General features: G+C 38.0%; 1 protein-coding gene across 1 annotated transcript in view; it reads left to right on the top strand.

The window, feature by feature from the left end:
- The window catches only part of txnrd2.2 (thioredoxin reductase 2, tandem duplicate 2), a 34,828-nt gene extending 14,855 nt beyond the window's left edge, over positions 1 to 19,973 (top strand). The window contains exons 12-17 of the mRNA XM_038273606.1: positions 9,326 to 9,462; positions 13,338 to 13,433; positions 13,828 to 13,920; positions 17,211 to 17,282; positions 17,891 to 17,988; positions 19,577 to 19,973. Coding sequence (XP_038129534.1) covers positions 9,326 to 9,462; positions 13,338 to 13,433; positions 13,828 to 13,920; positions 17,211 to 17,282; positions 17,891 to 17,988; positions 19,577 to 19,700 — 620 coding nt within the window. The 3' untranslated portion in view covers positions 19,701 to 19,973. The remainder of the gene's footprint in view (positions 1 to 9,325; positions 9,463 to 13,337; positions 13,434 to 13,827; positions 13,921 to 17,210; positions 17,283 to 17,890; positions 17,989 to 19,576) is intronic.
- Positions 19,974 to 20,232: the final 259 nt, after the last annotated feature.

Here is a 20,232-nt window from a genome sequence, read left to right as displayed (position 1 = left end):
ATACATCTTGGCAGAGTCAAATTGATTGGGGGGGTTCCTCAGGGGTTCATTCTCGGACCACAGATTAAAAACAATATCATCTCTTAGCATATGTATGCCGGCGACACGCGCAACTTTATATCTCCTAATTAAATTAATCCAGTCCATTACGCTCATTAAGGCATGAAGATTTTTTATCTTCAACTGAAAAAGTTTATATTTTTTCTTAATTACTGCTGCAGGAAGGTTATTCTTTCTGCAAATGGCAGGTTTTAGAGTTTATGTACAATTATTCTCTGTAATTATTCAATTATCAAATGATATAAATAATCATTTAATTGTTTCACCCCTGTTTCTTTGTGGCTCTGACTGTTTAGCATTTTTGTCCTGTAGAAATATGCGGTTCTGCCCCAGTCTAGCATCTTCCAGGAGTTCCCTCTGTTCACCTCCATCCGTATGCCCTTCACTTCCACTCAGCTCTTCCTGCTGAAGAAAAGCGTCCCCAAGGCATGATGCTTCCACCACCATGTTTCAGTTAGGGGATTCTGTTAGTCTGAGGCCACACAAAATGTTTCCCTGAAGTTCAAACAATTTGGTTTTCATCACCTGATCTGAGCTCCCGCTGCCTCATCTGTTTCTCTACCAGCTTTAAACAGGACAGTTTTCTTTCTGTGACTCCTTCATAAAGACACAAATTCTCATTTCATATTAATTGTGGTCTTTTCTGAAAATCAGACCTTCACTGAACAGCTTTTCTCCACTTAGTTGGAAAAAAGGTGAGTCTGTTTGCTTTTAGAAACATTAAAAGTTGGTTCATCTAGATTTAATTTATAGGTATTGGATTAAAGAGGGCTGATTACGAATGCAGAGGTGTCAGATTTCTGCTAACAACCATAAGAAAAACATACATTTTTCTTCAGCCGTATTAATACACCTCGCTTTGTGCAGTTTCGTTCAATAAAATCTCCATTAAATGTGGAGAAGTCTGTCAGGTACTTCTGAAATAGAAGATTGGAGTGACTCTGTGGTCCTTTCCAATAGGTTCTTTGTCATCCCTTTTAAAAAATTGCTGTGTTAGCAGGTACTGGTTGAATCAAGCCTGAAAACAAAGTAATAAAGCCTGAGTGATGGGAATAGGCAGGGGAAGTGTTGGTCACTTACTGCCGGCTCCCCGGTTGGAGCAGGGCAGGACGGAGCAGGATGCACCCAGGCGTGGGTCACCGCGTTCCCCTCTTTGTTCTTCTTCCTGCCCGTGCCAGCGCCGCGGAAACCGGCCTTGCATCTGTCATTGCCCGCTGTGCCTGCAACCATCTTCCTCTCTCATCTGTTAGTTTTCTGTTATTTCTTCTTTTCCATCAGCCGAATGATTCACAATGGAAGGAACATCTGTCAGTCGGTCTATTTTTTTATTGAACCCATTTCCGAGAAAACCTGACTGTAAGGCTTTATTTTATAGCAGGCTGGAAGGGATGGTTGATGGGAATCCTTGCTCAGTATGTGTGAAAGGAGCTACGATTCTACAGGCTACTGAGACGGTTCTTCTTCCCGGTTGTGGCTACATCCCACATTGGGTTTCAGCAGAGAGAAACACAAGGATTTCTGTGAAATGCTGCAGAACCGCATACTCCCAGGATCCATAAATAATGTTTCTTTTGTGGCAGCTACTAGAAATATAAAAAAAAAATCAACAGTTGTTGGAGTCATTAGACATCTTTCTGTCTATAGATGGTGTAAAACTTTGACCTGCTGTTACCAGTTGAATTTGTTTCTGCTTGAAGAGTTTAGACTCGCACAACACTATTACACGCTCTCCGGTAGAGATAGACCGATACATGGCTGTCTGACATTTTTGGCCATCATTGGAATTTTTTTAATTACATTGATAACGGACGCTCCGCTCATCCATAAGCCAAATTATCAGCTCATTGACAACATGTGAAGCACATGTATTGCTGCTCCCTCTATTTGCTATAAACTGTCCATATGTTGTTTCAATTATTGATTTTTTAAATTTTTATTATGAGTTGTGTAAGATTTGTTATCACTGTATCATTTTTATCACTTAAATAGAGGAAGAAAAACTAACATTGACTCTAAGAATATAGCCAAAAATATTTGGAACACATCAGGGATCAGTTAGGCTGATGTTGAGATGAACGGTCAATCTCTTCTCTCTGGATCAGTTCATGTTTAAGTGATGAGTTGCGTTTATGCCACCCATCCCGAGTTACAGCTCTGCACTATAAGCAGTAGATCATTATTTCACAACAATTATTTCACACAGCTGATATCATAAATTGGAAAAGTTAATAATGCTTATTTATGAATTGTAACTAAATTCACTGAGTTAATCACATTATATACATTAATTTCACACCTATTTCTGTTCATTGCCAGTCGGCCTCGACAGATGGCCGTTCACACTGGGTCTGGTTCTGCTGGAGGTTCTTCCTGTTAAAAGGGAGTTTTTCCTCTCTACTGTCGCTACAAGCATGCTTAGTGTGAGGGATTGTATTAGTCAATGAGTTGATGCAATCAACTGGTTTTCCTTTGATAGAAAACTTTGAATCAGTTTGACTGTAGGATCTGGTGGACTGTAAAGTGCCTTGAGATGACATGTGTTGTAAATTGGTACTATAGAAATAAACTGAATTGAAACTGAATTGAATAGACTAAATTTACCAGTGGGGTCAGTGTTTTTTTTTTTTTTTTTTTTTTTCATAGGGGCACAGAGGAAAATAATACTAAACATACAGGAATAAACAAAAACAGGGCAAGAGCTCATTGTTTGGTATATTTAGTGAGCCACAAAGCCAATGTTGCAGACCTTGATCTAACAGATAAAAAATGTGATCAGAGAAATGAATGCTTACTGTAAATTATAAATCAGTGTTGGCGTAAATTGTAAGTGCTAAATATTAAATTGTTCTATTAGACAAACAGTCAGGGTCTCTTCTGTTGGCCACTGTCATCATAAGAAGTAGATTTAGTATTAAACTGCAATGACTGATCTAGATAATTTGATAAAGGGCAGAGTATTTTTTGCCCTTCTAAAAGGATAATCAGATAAGATGCCCTTTAATATTAATAAATATTATATTAATAAATATGATAATGGAGTTGTTGTTTTATCTTTATCATGCATTACGTGACATATATATTATTTCTAAATTCTCTCACTTACCAATTGAAAATACATAAAATGTTTTCAATAAATGGGCCAGGGCCTGTTCTGCAGGGGCACTGGCCCCTTTTGGCAACTGTTTAGAACCGCCCATTGTTCATTCTGATGATTTCTATTTGCAGGTTATGAAAACTCATTAAGGATCCGAAGACAATAAAAAAAAATTTTTTCAATTCAGAAAGATCAATTCCTTTTTAAAGTTTGTCAATTCAAATGGTACTTTTGATCTGACAAACTTCTAAGTTACTAATATTAAGGTATTTACACAATGAGAACAAAAAGAACTGTGACCAAACTCAATATTTCCATTATTTCTGAATTCAGCATCATCAATCAACTTTAACTTTTTATCAGAAGGAAGAAACTGAACTATTTTGGCAAACATGGTCAGCTTCCCGTTCTGTTCCTACTGATCTGTTCTAGAAACACCTCACTGTTGCTGGAACGAGTTAATTCAGGCTTCTTCAGTCTGTAACGCAGCACATTGGTGGGTATAGTTGGTTAGCTAGTTATAAAAAGTCAGAATTGTTGCTTTCAATCGGTTAAGCTGAATATATCCTTGTTTGATAACCAAGTTTAGTTAATTTAACATTTTTCATTTACGCTGGTAAAGGTTACCTTTCCACATCTTCCCTTTGACTGAACAGAATTTGTCATCCTAGCTTCCTCTGTCTCGATGAAACTCTCAGACCTTGTGACGGCAACATGTATGTAAAGGCGAGGTTTGGTTCCCATACGGTTCAGTGAGAACCGGCAACAATGCGGCCCCTTTGATCTGCACATGCAGGAGTTATGAGCACAAGGCCACTTCCCTTCGCTGTGGCCTCCATGGAGGAGCCAGGCAGGGGTCCCGGTCCTCTGCGGAGTTATTAAAGGCCAGAGGGGAGCAGGGGACAGTATCAGCACTGTCTACCACATCCTTCTCAATGGCTGCGCTCCCTCCACCTTTCCCCTGCTCCTTCCTGACCTCATGGCCGCTCCCTCGTGCAGGTGTGGCCACACAAACACGGCAGGAAACAGAACATTTTAAGCTTCCTGTCTGCGTAATGATGGTGGACTTATTAGTCTCCTCCCCCGCTGCCCTCTACTCTTTCAAAGGATGTCATTAAAAACATTTCCTTATTTTTAAAGAGTTTTTGCCTCTCTGCTTTCATTCAAGCGGCAACTTCCTCAAAAGATTAGGTTTATGTGGAAGTTCCTAAAGCTTCTCAAATGGCCTCCTGGGACTCTGTCCAGAATGCAGTCAGTCACAATGAAACGATATGGGCTAAAGCTCCACTTCTAGAACATCCCTGACTAATTCTGCTTTACTTCATCTCGCTAACATGTTTGGCCGTACAATTTCCTTTCACTTAATTCTGCGTCTCTTTCTTAGTATGTAGAACAGTCATAGTGGAAAAATAACAATGGTAGCTTTCCTTTGAAAAGAGGATTTTCAAATAAAAAAAAGTCTGAGTCCAGGAGAAGGGTTAAAAAACATGAATAAAACAGACTTTGAATCCGTGTTTGCATCCTTTCTGTTTATATATTCCTTTTCTTTCAGGTACATTGTATCGTTTACCTCCAGCATATATTTTTTGACATACATTTCTCAGTTTTCTAATGTTTAAAAAAGATATTTTCTCTAAATTATCAGTCAATGTAATTTTTTTTTATTGAATGTTGGCCGTCTTCTAAGTCCATTCTGAAACAGTTATTATTGGAAAAGCCCAGAATACATGATAGTGATGCACATTCTGATCCATAGGCCTCCAGCTATGACCAAGTATCATGAAAAGTTTTACTTTGACACATGGGTTATAAAGTAACAATTTCAAACAAAATTTATCTTCAACTCTATGATTTTGTTTTCCTCTATGTTTATATGCACATCTGTCCCTACTCGTCATCTTTGACTTACCATGTTAAGTTAATATTAAAGTTGATAATTAACTTGTAGATTTTAGGTGTTATTCCTCTGTTAAGATTTGATTCATAAGCTCTTATGATTAGTTCAATCATATATATGTTGAATTCCTGATTATATTAGTTACCGTATTTATTTTAGAGACCTATAGAAATGTTCTTTATTTATTAAAAAGTTGTTATATGTTAAAGCTTTCAATTTGATTATCTTACAACATAAAAAAAATGTATGTATACCTTTTCGTTATCCAGATTTTTAATTTTGGGTCAAAGCTATTTGGTATAAAGGGTTTATTGAATGATAACCAACTTTGTGTTTGGATTTGTTTTTTTTGTTTTTTTGTTGTTGTTTTTCTAGTTTGTTTTTATCACTTATTTCTAGATTATTATTGTATTGTAGATATTTTCCAATTTATGAGTTTAACCTCTCAGTCTTTGCTGTTATTGCTGTAGTGGGAGGTATTTAACCACCCTTTGTCTCTCTTCCAAAGAAATCCTATTTAGTCATTTATTTTCTGATTTATCTAAGATTACTCGGATGTATATTTTTTAGGTTACATATTTTCTATTCAATTTGACATTAAGGTTCCACATTCAAGATCTTTCTTTACCTTTAAATATAGTTGGTCAAAACAACTTCCCCTGATTTTTGTTTTATCTTTATAAAATTGTTTAACGATTATTTGTTCCATTTAAATGAGTTCAACTTTTCAAATGTTCAGATTTTTTCCAATCACAGATTTCATCTGTTTTACCACAGATTTTCTTTTTCTCTTTTTTTAGAGATTAATTTCTGCTCCAGTTTTTTTATCCCTTATCTGTTTGAGCTCACAGTTGAGTTGGAGGTACAGCATTAGCTATTTTTAAGTGTTTAAAATGAGTTTCAATTTGCACAAAATGCACTGAACAGTCATAAATTGGATGATTACATTTGGATGGAGAAGCGTACATTATTGCAGCATTTATGTTTAAAAAAGATAGAAAAAAACTCCATCCCCTATGCATCCGAGTCAAGATAATTGTGACATGAAACTACAAAAAACATAAAAAAGGCCCTGAAAACCAGGTTATAATTAGAGTAGATTTAATTCTATGCTTTTGGTGATATTTAAATTAATATTTAAGTATATAGATTTTTGTTCTTATCTAGTGAGGGAGGGAAAAGCCTGTTACAGAATGTTGTGATTATTTTTTCCTGCACTAAATATTATTGTTCCTTTTTATTAGAGCTGAACAAGAAATTTGGGATTTCTAAAGAAAGTTTTGATTTGTTTATGTGATAATAGTTCTGGCTCCATTAAAACTGGACCATCTGAGGTCGTCTCTTCCAGCCGACTTAACTTTCTACAAAGACTTTTCTTTTCCTTAATTAAAGGACTACTCCCTTTTCCCTGATACAGATTAAAGTCCATAGATGCTACATTTTTCTCTCCATAGCCCTTTATCAGCTTGCTTGGTAAAATCTTTTTTGGCTTGAAATGAAACACGGCATCACGGTGACTTGTGGCGGCGTGCGCGATCCGTTCCACGCCAACAAAAACAAGCTGCCGTCACATTGCTCTCCTTTTTGTCGGCGTTCGTTAGCTCGATCAGATAAGGTTCCAGCTCTCGTAGACGTTTGTTGTGGCTCTTTAGCTTCCTCCTAATGTCACAACAGGCTTTGTTCAGACTTGGTCGGTTGGGTGACTGCATCAATACTCATGCCAGGTCTGTTACCAGCCAACCGCCTCGCCTGCTGTTGTCCCTCAGGGCTGAGCTGGCAGCATTACTGGTACTTCAATGAGTAATGCTCAAGTGGTATCACTATTTTAAAGGAGGGGTGAAAGTTCAAGCTTGGTTGCAGCTTAATATTAATAAAGCCTTGATCTCACACCCAAAATAAATCACCAAAATGTATACAACCATCCTTTCAACAGCTATACAGCCTGATAAATGCTATATGATCACTTTATTATTATGTTATTACTACCATTTTCAGTTATTTTTTCCTCACATAATGATTAAATAATCAGTAGTCCTTTCAGAGAATTAAAAGTTTCTTTTAAATATATATTTTTAAGAGGAATTAGCTTTTTATGTATATCAATGTTAAAATAAAACTCTATGGAATTTAGAAGTAGTATTTACTCATAAATTAAATGGAAGTTGGAAGTTGGTTGATATAATGGACTTATGGAAGGTGAAGGGAATGAATGAATACATTTCACCTCTTCACACCCTTTTTTAGACATGAGCAGTAAATTATATCTGTCAATACTTATGTAGATGTTTGCATGTGTTTCATTTGTAATATTTTAATGGATTTAAGATAAAGTTAATTTATTCAATCATTCAAAGTGCCAGTGAGAAGGATGCTTCCTCTTATAATGGGCTTTAAGCCCATTATATAAATAAACGATAGAGGCCTTCCCTCCATAGTGGAAAACACTGAAAAGATCTTAGTATATTTTAGGTGGGCATGCAGCTATAGATTAAGTTAATCTATTGTTCTTTTTTTTGTGGACATATTACTATAATCCAGAAATATTTTAAGTAAATAAAAATTCTACATCAACACACATTTGGAAAGGAGAACGCAAGCCTTCCTTGCATATTTTAGATGCATTTCAAATAGCAATAAATGTTGAAAGTATATGTTCATATGTGGATTTTTTATCCATAAATCAAGATTTAAAGCTTTAAATTTTATATAATGTGTCTTCTGATCTTCTGTCTCAAGACAATGATTGAAATGTTTGCAAAATTAGGTGAGAAAGATTCAATTATTTATCAATTAGGATTAATGCCATAAATTGTTTCAGGGCTTATTTTTAAAATTAAAATATGACATTTGAAACATGACGTTAGAACACATGTTAAATGCTTTATTTTGAAGGAGGGGGGTGTGGATTTTTGCTAAAACAAAACACCAAATTTGCTAATTTTTTTTTTCCTTTTTTTTTTCTTCTCTGTAATCATACCAGTTGTTTCCTGGGTTTCATTATCTTCATGCTCTTGATCGCTCTCTTGTCCAAAGTCTGTTGGCAGAGGACTTAGTTGTTGCTTGGAAAAGTGCAAACTTCTTACTCACATGCATTGATGTGAAATGATCTGGTTGAACTGTAAAGTGCCTTGAGATGACATGTGTTGTGAATTTGGCGCTATATAAATAAACTGAATTGAAATTTAAAATTTAATTGATCTGTGCACTAGCTGCAACTTTCGCTCCCCTCCTATGTGGCGGCAAATTGAATTTCAGCATATTACTGCCACCTGGTTTAATGTAACATCACCAAATATACAGTGCCTCTGTGACTTGTAAATTGTCTTCGTGTTTGTATATATTCTTTTATTGCAATTATATTGCACATGCAATCAATTGTCCAACCCTAATCAAGACTATTTTAAAAAAAAAGGTCTCTGTTAGCTAGCCAGCCAATGTAAAGGTCTAATTCAAGCCATCGTCGTCATCAGGCGTACATGCAGAGCATGGAGGGCATCAGAAAAATGCATTTTCATAACTTTTAGTCACTCCATATTCAATAGTACCTCGGCAGTTGAAGGATGCCATTCATTGCTGTGTTTTGTTCTTACAAGACAGGAAAATATTTTGAGGTTCAGCCTCAGGGATTTGGTCCTGACTGGCGGACTTCCTCTCTCTCCTCTCTGCTCTCTATGTGTGTTCTGTCTCATTCACCCGCACACGTTGTAGAGAGCTAGACAGTTCCCTGAAGCAGCCCCCCCTCCAGGTCTAAGAAGGAGGGGGGGTGTCGTTGTTCTTCGGCTCCAGCCAGGAAGAAGGGTCTAAGGGGTTTGTTATTTTTGCTGTCCGATAGCATCTACATGGGTTCCTCAGCCCTGGCTGTTTATTATGCTGCCCAGGCAGGTTGTGAGGGTCTGTGTTCTAGAGGGTGGAGCATATGGTCCAAGCTCCATCGCCATGGTGACCTGCTGTCGACAGCATCAGTCAGTCATCTGCCCAGAAGGTGTCAGAATTTGCACCTCTAGGTGTCCCATGGGGTCTGTTGGATTCCCATCACAGCTGCTCCTCAGCTGCCCCTTCCTCTTCAGCTCCCCTCCTCATCTGGCCAGATGTTGTTCTCTTGTTGCACATAAACAATCCTTATTGACCTAGAATTCAGCATCTTTGTTGAATCTTTAATGTACTTTGTATTAATGATAAGATGTTCCTGATGTAACCGGGGCTTCCGAGTCACTAACACGCTTCCTGCTGCTCCCCTTCCTGATAAATGTTCCCCTTCATTGGTTTCTCCTCAGGAAGAGCACCTGAAACCAAAGCCCTTGGCCTCGACAAGCTGGGCGTGGAGCTCAACACGCAGACAGGGAAGATAGTGGTTGGGCCTGACGAATCTACCTCGTTGCCAAACGTCTACGCTTTGGGTGACATCAGTGAGGTAGGTATGGGGCTGACGGCGGGAACGCTCCTGATAACGATCGACGCCTGAGAATCATTCTATAATTACTGGTTTTAATTTTAACTACAAAAACACAACAAGTTCCTACAGATGGCCACGCCCATCCAGGAAGCTGGGAAGGTTTTTCATGCTTTAAACATGAGGCCCAGATGTCTGTGTTCTTAAAGACAAAATAATAATTTCAGGTTTATTTTAGTTACTGTTTTTTTCCCCTATACTGTATTATATATTTACAGAGGTATCCAAGTATTTATTACCAAACTTTGATCATTTAAAAAAAAAACATTTTCAGTAGTTTTATATTACAGATCAAATCTAATAAGTGTTCTTTGCAGAAACCCACAGCTCAGTCTATTGCCATAACAGCTATTATTCATGCCCTTTATGGAGCAGCGGCAACAGCATTCAAAGGTATGCGCCTCCGGCCATGTAGAAGAAACAGCTAACCTGGAAGAAAAGTTAAATCTGCTCAGATGAGACCTAATTAATAACTTTTCTGTGACAAAATGAGAAAATAAACGTTCTCCCCCTCCACAAGCATGGCTGAACCTTCATGTTTCGGGTTAAAGTTTGGCCGATAATCTGGCCGTTTTTTCACGTATCAGTGTTGGTCGATTCCACGTCTATTTACTCTCTATTGTTAATATATTGTCTTTGATATATTAAAACAAGAAAGATTTGTTAAAGTTGTAAAGGATTCTTTTTATTTTTTTATTTTGACTCATTGCTTTGGTCATTACAGTGTCATATTTACCATGTAAATTGGGAAGAGAAAGCAAAATCCTTCTAAAGAATCAGCCCCCGCCTCAAAAAATCTGCAGCTTACAGGGATCAGTCAGGCCAATTTCGAAATAATCTTCATGTGCATTAGCCATAAAACCTCTCGGTAAATCTCTGCTTTTGGTTTGTTTTCAGCAGGAAATGCAGCAACTTGCCAATAGTTTGCACATGAGACAGCATAAAAATAAACATTTTTAAGGCAGTCAGTATTTGTTCTAAATGCATTTTAGTGTTCAGTCTGTCTTAAAACCTGCTAATCTTCCTACAATTGTATTTTGGTGTCTTTTAAATCAAAAGCCCACCATCTAGCAGCAAACTTCCTGCTTCTTTAAAGTACCTTGTTGAACAAAATCAAGTTGGTTTAGAAAAATAGCTTTATTGTACACAATTTAAAATGATAAAATAAACTCAGAGAAAAGTCTTTGTCCTTCATCCCGGCGCCATATTAAACAAAAACAAGAGCTGAAACCCAGGTGAGTTGGGTTTGTCATCACTCGGGCAGAAGCTGACGATACGACAGAACCTGAATAATGTGATCCTGCAAAAGGAGGGTGCATCTCAGGAACTGGCACTGTGTTATTACAAGTTAAACCTGCTGCATGTCAGTGTTGTTTTTTCTACCACAACCAACTGTGAGCTTCCTTCCTGCCTTCCAGGTCTCATAACACACACACACACACACACACACACACACACGCACGCATGCACACACACATACTTGGATATGTGATTGACGGCTCCCTTTGATGAGTATTCCTCATCAATCTGTCTTTTGGCTTTTCACAACACAGACTTTTTTTTTTTTCTCTTAAAGTAAAGTCTGTCTACTTTCATTCTGTTCAAATCATTTTGGAGCCAAGTTTTTTTTTTGGTAACCAAAAAATGTATTATGGTGACGCATTCAGTCTGACTTGTAAACAGGCAAACAGGCGCTGGAATGCCAGAGCACACATCCACATACATGCAGAGGCGTGGACCCATGTTTGCTTACAACAGGATGTGTGTTGGTAATTTAACAAGTTGAAGTCATGTCTTTAAAACTTGCCTGCAGCCCTACTGTTTCCTCAACTCCTCAGTTGGATGTGTGTCTCCATGGCAATGTGTTTGTCTGCTGGCGAGGAGCCAGAACAATAGAGAAAAACACGCAGAGGCGAAGCTTTTTTAAATGAAGACGTGTTTGCATCCATTTTTACATCTTGGATGTGGATATATGGCTTACATTTACCCAATAATATTTTATTTACTCTAAATAAATAATAAATAAGTCTAATGCCTCAGAATCACCTAATTGATTCTGTGTCATTAATGTCAGTATAAATCAAACTGTTTGGTTTCTGGCCTCAGTTGAGAGCAAAGAGTGTCATAAAAAACCAAGGACTTCATGACCAATCCTTAATATTTCATTTTTAGTCATCATTTCATGTTGGTTCAAGATCGTCTTCCAACGTTTTCTATGGTTATTATTCCACTGTTGTCAAATATGTTAACATGTGCACAGAATCTCTCTCCATCCTCTGGGTTTCTACCAATTTCTCTTTTGTTAAAATAATGCCTTCAAATTTGTTAAAGTTTTCACCTGAATTTCAACCGTGCTAAACGAGACAAACAAACTGTTGCTGCAGCTGAGTTTCAGTTTGGGGAAAATCCCTTTGCATGCTGTAAATGTTTCTATTTGAAAACCTCCCACCCAGGAATTTACTCATTAGAATATGCTCTGCAGTTGCACAAAAAAAAGGTTTGCACAGTTTGTCTGCTGAATTGCAAACACAGATCACTTTGCGCCGTCTTTAAAGAAGCTGACGAACAAACACTTTTGCACCTGTTTTAAAGACTCACAAACCTCCTTTAGATCAGACTCCGAAGTATCTTAGGTAAACTAATCATCAGTTCCACTGCCTTTGTGGACATTTACTTGCAAAGACAGAAAACAGTAGCCTGACGTAGTCCTACTCAATTCTAGTCAGAATATGAGTCTGATGCTGCTCCATAGAGCTGTGATTATGGGGCGTGTTTCGAACGGACCAGGAAAAAAAATGCCTCTGCACTCAATTGGATAGTCCTACAACCACTAAGAGCAACGGAGTGCGTGACGTATGTTAAACGACGCATAGTTGTTGTCAACAAAAATCAAAGCGTGCAGTTGCACGCCTAGAATAAGATGAGCCTTGATCGCGTTTCTCTGTTCCTCTTTTAAAATTAATTTGCTGTTGATATCTTCTAGAACAGACATAATAGCAGAATCTACACACCTCAACTTTCCAGCGGCAGCCATTGTTGTTGTCACCCAAGCGCGCTTTGGTGACGTGGTTGATTACATTACTGTTGATCATCTGTCCATCATCGTATAAAGCCCGCCCTGACAATTTGATTGGCCCGCCAGATATTGTGCGAGCATACTCGCGCTACTATTGAGCAATGCCAGACCGAACTTCCCGACCTCAAACGTTGTGGGCTGACTAAGTGCGGAATGGCATCCAGGCCAAGAAAACAGAACATCACGGCTAGAAAGGTGCAGCAGTCTTATGCTCTGTTCTTATCGATAGCTCATAAAGTTACATACAGCTATCCGGCTGGCTAGTTCAAGTGATAAGGCACCCGTCCTGCAAAAAGGAAGCCTGGGTTCATATCCAAGCTGGGGCGGATGAGCTTAGGCGTAAGGACATGTCATGACCCTCCTTTTCCTTCAGGGTCGTCCCCTCATGCTAATGCCTGCTTTGGGGAGTGGCGGCCTACAATTTAGGGCATTGGAATCCTGAGGTTGTGAGTTTGAAACCCAGTCCCTCAGCCTTCACTCTAAGTCTCTGAGCAAGACCCTTAACCCTTACACTGCACATAGCAGCCCACTGCATGGGTTAAAGGCAGAGTGAATAAAACGCTGGTGGCTGTAATTCTGATGAGTAACAACAAACCAAACAAATGCAAATTGGGTGTAAATGCAGGATCTGGGATAATAAAAGTGTTTACCTTGATCACGATCATCAAATTTATGACTATATTATGACTTTTTGTCACTTTTAATTCCCATATTAAAGCCATATTGGAGCAAACTCAACCTCAAACTCCTTTTCTTTCAGGGTCGTCCTGAGTTGACCCCTACTGCCGTTAAGGCGGGAAAGCTCCTTGCCCACCGGCTGGCCGGTCAGAGCACCGACCTCATGAACTATGACAAAGTAAGAAACACACTAAAAGTAATAAATGCCTTCATCTCTCTACACCTCATGGCTTTTTATGTGTGCTGGTTTCTGCCCATGGCTGAGGCTGATGTATAGCTGGTCTCTCATCTGAAACTCCCCTCCATTTAGCAGCTAACTTCTCCTCAGGATGATTCATAGCATATTGTAGCAGCGTTTTCGTCTGTGAGCTCAGTCTTCATCAGTCATAGTATACACACTAATCCTTCAGCAAGGTTTTATTCCAGTGGTTGTGCTCAAATAGATTAAAGGTTTGTTTTGACGTTGGTGCAGAAGCAATTTCTCTTAAAGCTGATTTTCATGTGTAAACGCATGAATTCATCATATTTTCTCTGTTTTCTAAATTTGTAAGATGCGCTTGTCTGTTTGACAGGTGGCTACGACCGTGTTTACCCCTTTAGAGTACGGCTGTGTTGGTTTATCAGAGGAGGAGGCTGAGAGGCGACACGGAAAGGACGGGATAGAGGTAGGATGTTTTATTCTGATACAGTTCAGGTCAAATTTATCTCTAAACTGGCCTTTCTGACAAAACAACCTAATAAGTAGTGTTGCACCGATACCAGTAACGGGCGGGGCCCCGATCCAGCCAAACGATTATTCAACTATTGTCACCCATTCCAGGTAGGCAATAAAAAGTTCTACTGGATTCGCTTTGTATTTTTTTTTTTTTCCTGCCTTACAAAGGCAGGCAGCAGCTTAACAAAGCCATGGTGGCAATTATTTTACACTACTGATAAGTGAAGCTCTTGATGATTTGGATGTATTCTCATCATAGGCATGAATGTTGCATCAGTTTGGACATTTTAAAAAGTTATTTTTCTCAGGGTTTGATAATGATTCAATAATCTGCTTCTAACATATTTTATTAAGCTTAAAAATCTCCCCAAGTCCAAATAGAAGAGGGCTCAACTATATACATCTTGTACAATTTTACTCTGCACCCGTTTCTCTGCGCTCATGTCGACTTTATACACTTTGAGGTTGGAACCAGTCAAAGAAACTAAACCGCCTGTGATACTTTTCAGGAAATCCCTCCTCTGCTGTTTTCTTCCCAGTTGCTGCTATTATTGTCAGCAAAACATCTCCATCCTAAACGCTGTTTTCTTAAAGAGTTTAATAAAAATCATTAATCTGTTCAGACCACAGTAAAATGCTCCTAAGTATTTTATATTTAATATTAAATTTGGAACTTTATATGGGCTAAGCTAATGTGAGCTTCACTGTTAAAGATAGTGAGGCTTTTGTTTATTGTTGAACACATACAGTCAGTTTGCAGCTACTGTTAAGCATGTTTCCTTTAATGTCCAGCATTGTGTTTAAAAAGTTGTCAGCTGATGACCGAGGTGGCTGCTCCTTAAAAAGTCCAGGTAGACGTTGACATCAGTGTCCCAGCAGCTTCTAGATTGGTTCTAACCATCTTCGTTGCTGCTAACAGGGACAGTTTGGGTCCGATGAATGAAACATAAACACTTGGGTGTCCAAGAAGTGATATTAAACACATGGACACTGGATTTTTTTTATATTAAATGAAATATTAAGCTTATTACAGAGACAAAAATTCATTAACCAAGTAAATCCGAGGGAGTATGCATACATTTGACCAAACTTCTGCTCTTAAGCGTTTTTATAACTGAATTTATTTCTTAACACAGCCTTTCTTTCAGGGTTTTCCTGTTTGTTTCATTCCTTCCTTATTTCCTTGTCCTTTCTTCCATCCTCACTCCCTTAGTTCTTCCTCCCTTTCTTCTCCTCTCCTTTTGACCCTACCTATATCCCACCTTCTATCCTTCTTACCTTCCTTGTCTAATTTCTCATTTCCTTCCCAATGTCTTATTTAGTTCTTTACACAGATTTTTGTGTTTAATCCTTCCTTATTCCCTACCTTCCATCCTTGCTCTTACTGTTTCTTTCTTGGGTCCTTATGAAAACCTCTAATTGTGGCTCCTACTTCCTGTTCCTAGCTCCTATCTCTTCAGTTTTCTCAGGGTCAACAGTAGGAACACCATCTATGGTAGGAAATGAGCGCCAGGCTGCTCTGCTTAATCCAGACAGCCTTTAGTTTTTTTGGATGTCATTATATGACGAAAACACACATGAATACGCTGGTTAAATTGGGACTGCAGGCTTCTGAAAAAAACAAAACAGAAATGAAACGAATTTAGCGAACTGCTGAAGCTCTCAGCTGAAAACTAAAAACATATTAAAGTGACTCCATTAGCACGTGTCACACATTACAAGTCCCAAAATGATAACAGTATGTTTGTTAAACTCTGAGGTGAGGTGTGTCAGGATGTTTCAATAGCTCCTAGTGGTGGATAGGAACATCAGAAGGTTCCTATGCTAACTGAATAATAACTAGGAAGCATCCTGCTTTCACATTCTAGCTCCTTCTTTGGAGTCAACATTATTCAGATATGTATTTATCATAGAGAGTGCTTCCTCTTTGGCTTAATAGGCCTTCATGGTTTACCCTATTCAGAAGGAGCTGTTGTATTTTTCCTTTCATTCCTTCTTTCTTCTTCTGCTCTCCTTTAAACCTGGTTGGGAAACTCTGAAACCTTAGAAACAGCCAAAATCGAAGCTTAAAATCGAAGCTTACATCGATCAAACCTAAATCTGCCAGGATTGGAATCATTTTAGTTTGTTAACCCTGCCTACTATGGCACTATCTGCTATTAATTCCCAGGAAACGTTCTATTTTACACTTAAATATAAGAATAAAGCACTTAAGAGAGCTCAACTTTTCCCAAATTCAAATGTTGAATTTGGGAAAAGTTGAGCGAAAAAAAATTGATTAAAAAGCCTAAAAACCAAAGTTACTTTACTGCCTGTGAAGGATGAACCTATGTATAAAACCATGTGCTCAGCGCTTAATAAATCGACATGTTTCTGGATGACTTCTTTTTTTAATGCCTAAAAAAAAATAGCACCATTATTATACTATTATTAGAATATTTTCTAACTTTACAAGCAGGCAGACTCTTTGTACGTTATTCATATGTTTTATTCATAAGGTTATTATCCTCATCGAGCTTGTTTAAGTGCACCACAGCTATACAAACAGCGCCATAAGTGTGCACAATGAATCAGCAAGTAGCTCTTTATTTTACCTGCCAGTGAGCGTGCACGATGTGCCAGATGCTAGCAACACCTGCAGAGCGCTGACGATAAATGATGGAGCTGGCGAGCTGGGACTCCTGCCTTTGAGTGGCAGGAAAGCAGGAGGTCTGATTGAGGTGTGTATGGGGCGATGACAGGCGCGCTGAGATCTGAAGGAGGAGCAGCCCCCCCCACCCCCCCCACCCCCACCCCCGCTCCGACAGCTGCACGGCCCTCACAACTTGTGTCGGCACGTTCGCTCGCAGGATAAAACTCTGTACACACAACATCTCCATGAGGTTTGAAGTACTGGGATGTTTATGTTTTTGGGCAAGAATTGAGGCTAACGAAGCTTAGCAGCTTGGTTACTCTTAAAACAATCCTCTCCATCTTTAATTCCACGTTGATCCGTTTGGGTTCCCTTAAAAGTTACAGTTTGGTTTTAAACTTTCAGTATTTCAGTTTCTATTGAATTCCTCAAAGAGTGATAAGACAGCTCACAATGTGCACAAGTGGAAGTTCCTGCAGAAACCTCCTCCAGTTTTCTTTGATGCTCGACAACATATTTTGAAGGGAATGTGAAGCAATCATTGGCAGACTGAATATGGTTTCAATGTTACTTTTCCTGTTTGTTCGATGTGCTTTTTATGTCTCTAGGTTTTCCATGCCTTCTACAAGCCACTAGAATTCACAGTAGCAGAGCGGGATGCCAGCCAGTGTTACATCAAGGTAACCCCATTAGAAGACACCACGATCCACAATCTTTAGACTGTTTCCAAAATGAATTTTTTTTTAAATGTTTCTATTTTCAGATTTTGCTTCCTTCTGATTTAATGTTGTGTATTAATATATAAAGGATTTGGTCCAAACAGATCAGGTGTCAGATTTTGGTCATCATTCGTCAGCTGTCACTTCCTCCTCCACATCAAGTTTTTAGTTTAACATTTTAGACATAGCTTCTTGGAAACAAAAAGCACGTCGATGCACCTGCAAATGTTTCAGGGACAGATGTTTGGGGGGGCTGGAGCAGAAAATGACAGCAGTCGACTCCAAAATCATAAAGAAAACCTCAGAGGAGTGTTTCTTCATGTCTTATTTGTTTCCTTTTTACAATCTTGAGTCATTGAGTGTTGCAAAAGGCTGTCCTGATGACAATGTAAAGATCCGGTTAAAAGGAAAATTCAACTTATACTATCTATATATTAAAAATAGTCAGGAAAATACATAAAACACAAGGGGCAGACATATGTGCTAAACGTTTGTTTTAAGTAAAAATCGCTACTGAACATCTATAACTTTGATTTAATACTTTGATTTTTTTTTTTTCATTATTTCAGGTTATATGTGAGAATGGAGGTGATCAGAAGATTCTGGGTCTACATTTCACTGGTCCAAATGCCGGGGAGGTTATACAGGGTTTCTCTATGAGTTTGCAGTAAGTTGAACTAAAGTCTGGATTCTCTTTTTCTTTATTTAATATCTGAGTTATCCTAACTGTACTTTTGGAGTTGCAGGATTATGAGATAAGAGATATTGTCAATGAAAGCCTGAGGAGTTACTTAGCAAACAGAAAACTAATGTAGAGTTTATCAGACATGTATCTGAGCTCAGAGGCATTCAGTATTAAGTCCCACAGAGATCGCTGTTGGGAATTAAACTGTTACATTTATTTATTAACAACATCTTTAATTGTTCTATTAGCAGATTACATGCTTTTTTAGAGAAAAACTTAGGGTTATAAGATATTTATAAGAAATGTATTTATATTTATAAGATCTTTTTAGAAACAACATTAAAGACATTGTTAGACTTCAGAGGTTTGATGAAAAACTGGCCTAAAATAACATTAGCATGATGTGATTAACCTGGAGGAAGATCTGTATTAATAGAAAGATTATCTGTAAGGTAAAGTTTTTTTGGATTAATCTTACATCTATTTGGAAATATAAGAATAAATAACATGAAATCATAAAAAGTAGATTTTAACCCTGTAATGCCAAATGTATCATATTTGATACATACGGTTTCTGAAATGTTTTGCGTCTGACACCTTTTGCATAATTTAATGGTAAAAACTTTGCTCAAAATCCTATTGTACACAATCAGATTTACCTGATAACAGAAGGCAGAATACTACAAAAAAAATAATTTTGACTTATCGCATAGTAATAAATTATTAATATCAAAAATGCATTTCTCTTTTCTTTTTACATATTTTGTTAACAGGCCAAATAAGGAATTCCAACCAAAAAAAAGTAATTTTCTGTTTAGCTTTATTCTTGGATCGGGCTTTAAAAGGTTAATTTTCTTCACTATTTACTGTGTTGAAAGTTTGTTCTTTGTTTTTTAGCAGAAGGAGGTTGGTTATAAAAGTCCAAATGCAAAAGATAATCCGTTTTTTTTTTTATGTATTTATTTTCTGATAAGGAAGCCAGAATTTTATGAATGCCATTAGTTGTATGTAAATCTTAATACTTAGTATTTACAAAGACAACAAGGAAAAAATAACTATGAAACAGATGGTTTAAACTTTTGGTTTGTTTTATTATTTACTTAAAAGATACTGAGGGATTATAAACGTGATCTTATTTTAGAAAGATGAAGATTGTTTTAAGTTATTTGGTTTGATTTCTACAGAATATTTCATTGTTGATCTTCTGTTTTCTTCTTTGTGCTTCTTTTTACTCATGTGATACTTTAAAGATTTTAATCCTGAATGGGATTTTAATCCTGATATATTTGTGATAATCAGAAAAAGTGAATGATAATGTGAATCAGCTGTGAATCTTTAAAATAAACAAGTGTTTGTTTTGTTTTTTACAGTAAAGGATTTGGCTCTGTCGTTAATGTCGTTAACCTTCCTTTCTTTACATTTCCGAATGTGTTTGTGTCTCAGATTATTTTGATTATACTTATGGAAGTGTTTGCCTTTATGGAGTCAACTTTATTCTAGGTTTGATAAATCTAATTTGCTGTTCAATAAAACTAGTAATAACAGCTTGTTTTTTGTCTGATTTTTTTAGGTGTGGAGCAACATATTCCCACCTGCTGCAGACGGTAGGGATCCACCCCACCTGTGCTGAGGAGGTGGTCAGGATCCATATTACAAAGCGCTCCGGTTTGGACCCAACAGTCACCGGCTGCTGAGGTTAAGCCCCTCGGTTTCTGAACGTCCTGAGCACACAGGGTCTCTAGGTGGGGACCTGGGTTCATCCTGCTCTCTGCTTTCATCTCTCCATTTAAATCTCCCAGTTTAACAGTATTTACTGGGACTTTTTTCTGCCCCTCAGGGTCGATTCAAATCGGCTGATTTCGGTCATCTTTGTTTGCTGAAAACCATTTAATGACCAGGACTGTTTTTATCCCGTATAAACACATGTGCTTTGTAGGAAAAGAGCCAAACGAGCAACTTTTTCATTTTAAAAAAGCTCATCAATCAGGTTTAAAACGCATATTTAGGATTTTGGTGAGAATTTAGTAAGAAATGTGAAATGGGTCTAAATTTCCTTCTGAATATACATTCTGCAAATATTGTTGTTTCTCTGGCTGTACTTCCTGTCCATTAGTCTTAGAGGTGACACATACCACCCCCCCCCCCCCCCCCCCCCCCCCCAGCATGACACTGATGGATGGCCCCAGGGCCGTCGCCGCAGCGACACCGCTCCATTTCCCATGGACA

This window comes from Cyprinodon tularosa, unplaced genomic scaffold, assembly GCF_016077235.1.
Source record: "Cyprinodon tularosa strain WSP-4 unplaced genomic scaffold, ASM1607723v1 ctg88, whole genome shotgun sequence".
NCBI classification, from domain to species: Eukaryota; Metazoa; Chordata; class Actinopteri; order Cyprinodontiformes; family Cyprinodontidae; genus Cyprinodon; species Cyprinodon tularosa.
The sequence above is the reverse complement of the archived record's forward strand: the minus strand, read 5'-3'. Positions and strand labels throughout refer to the sequence as shown.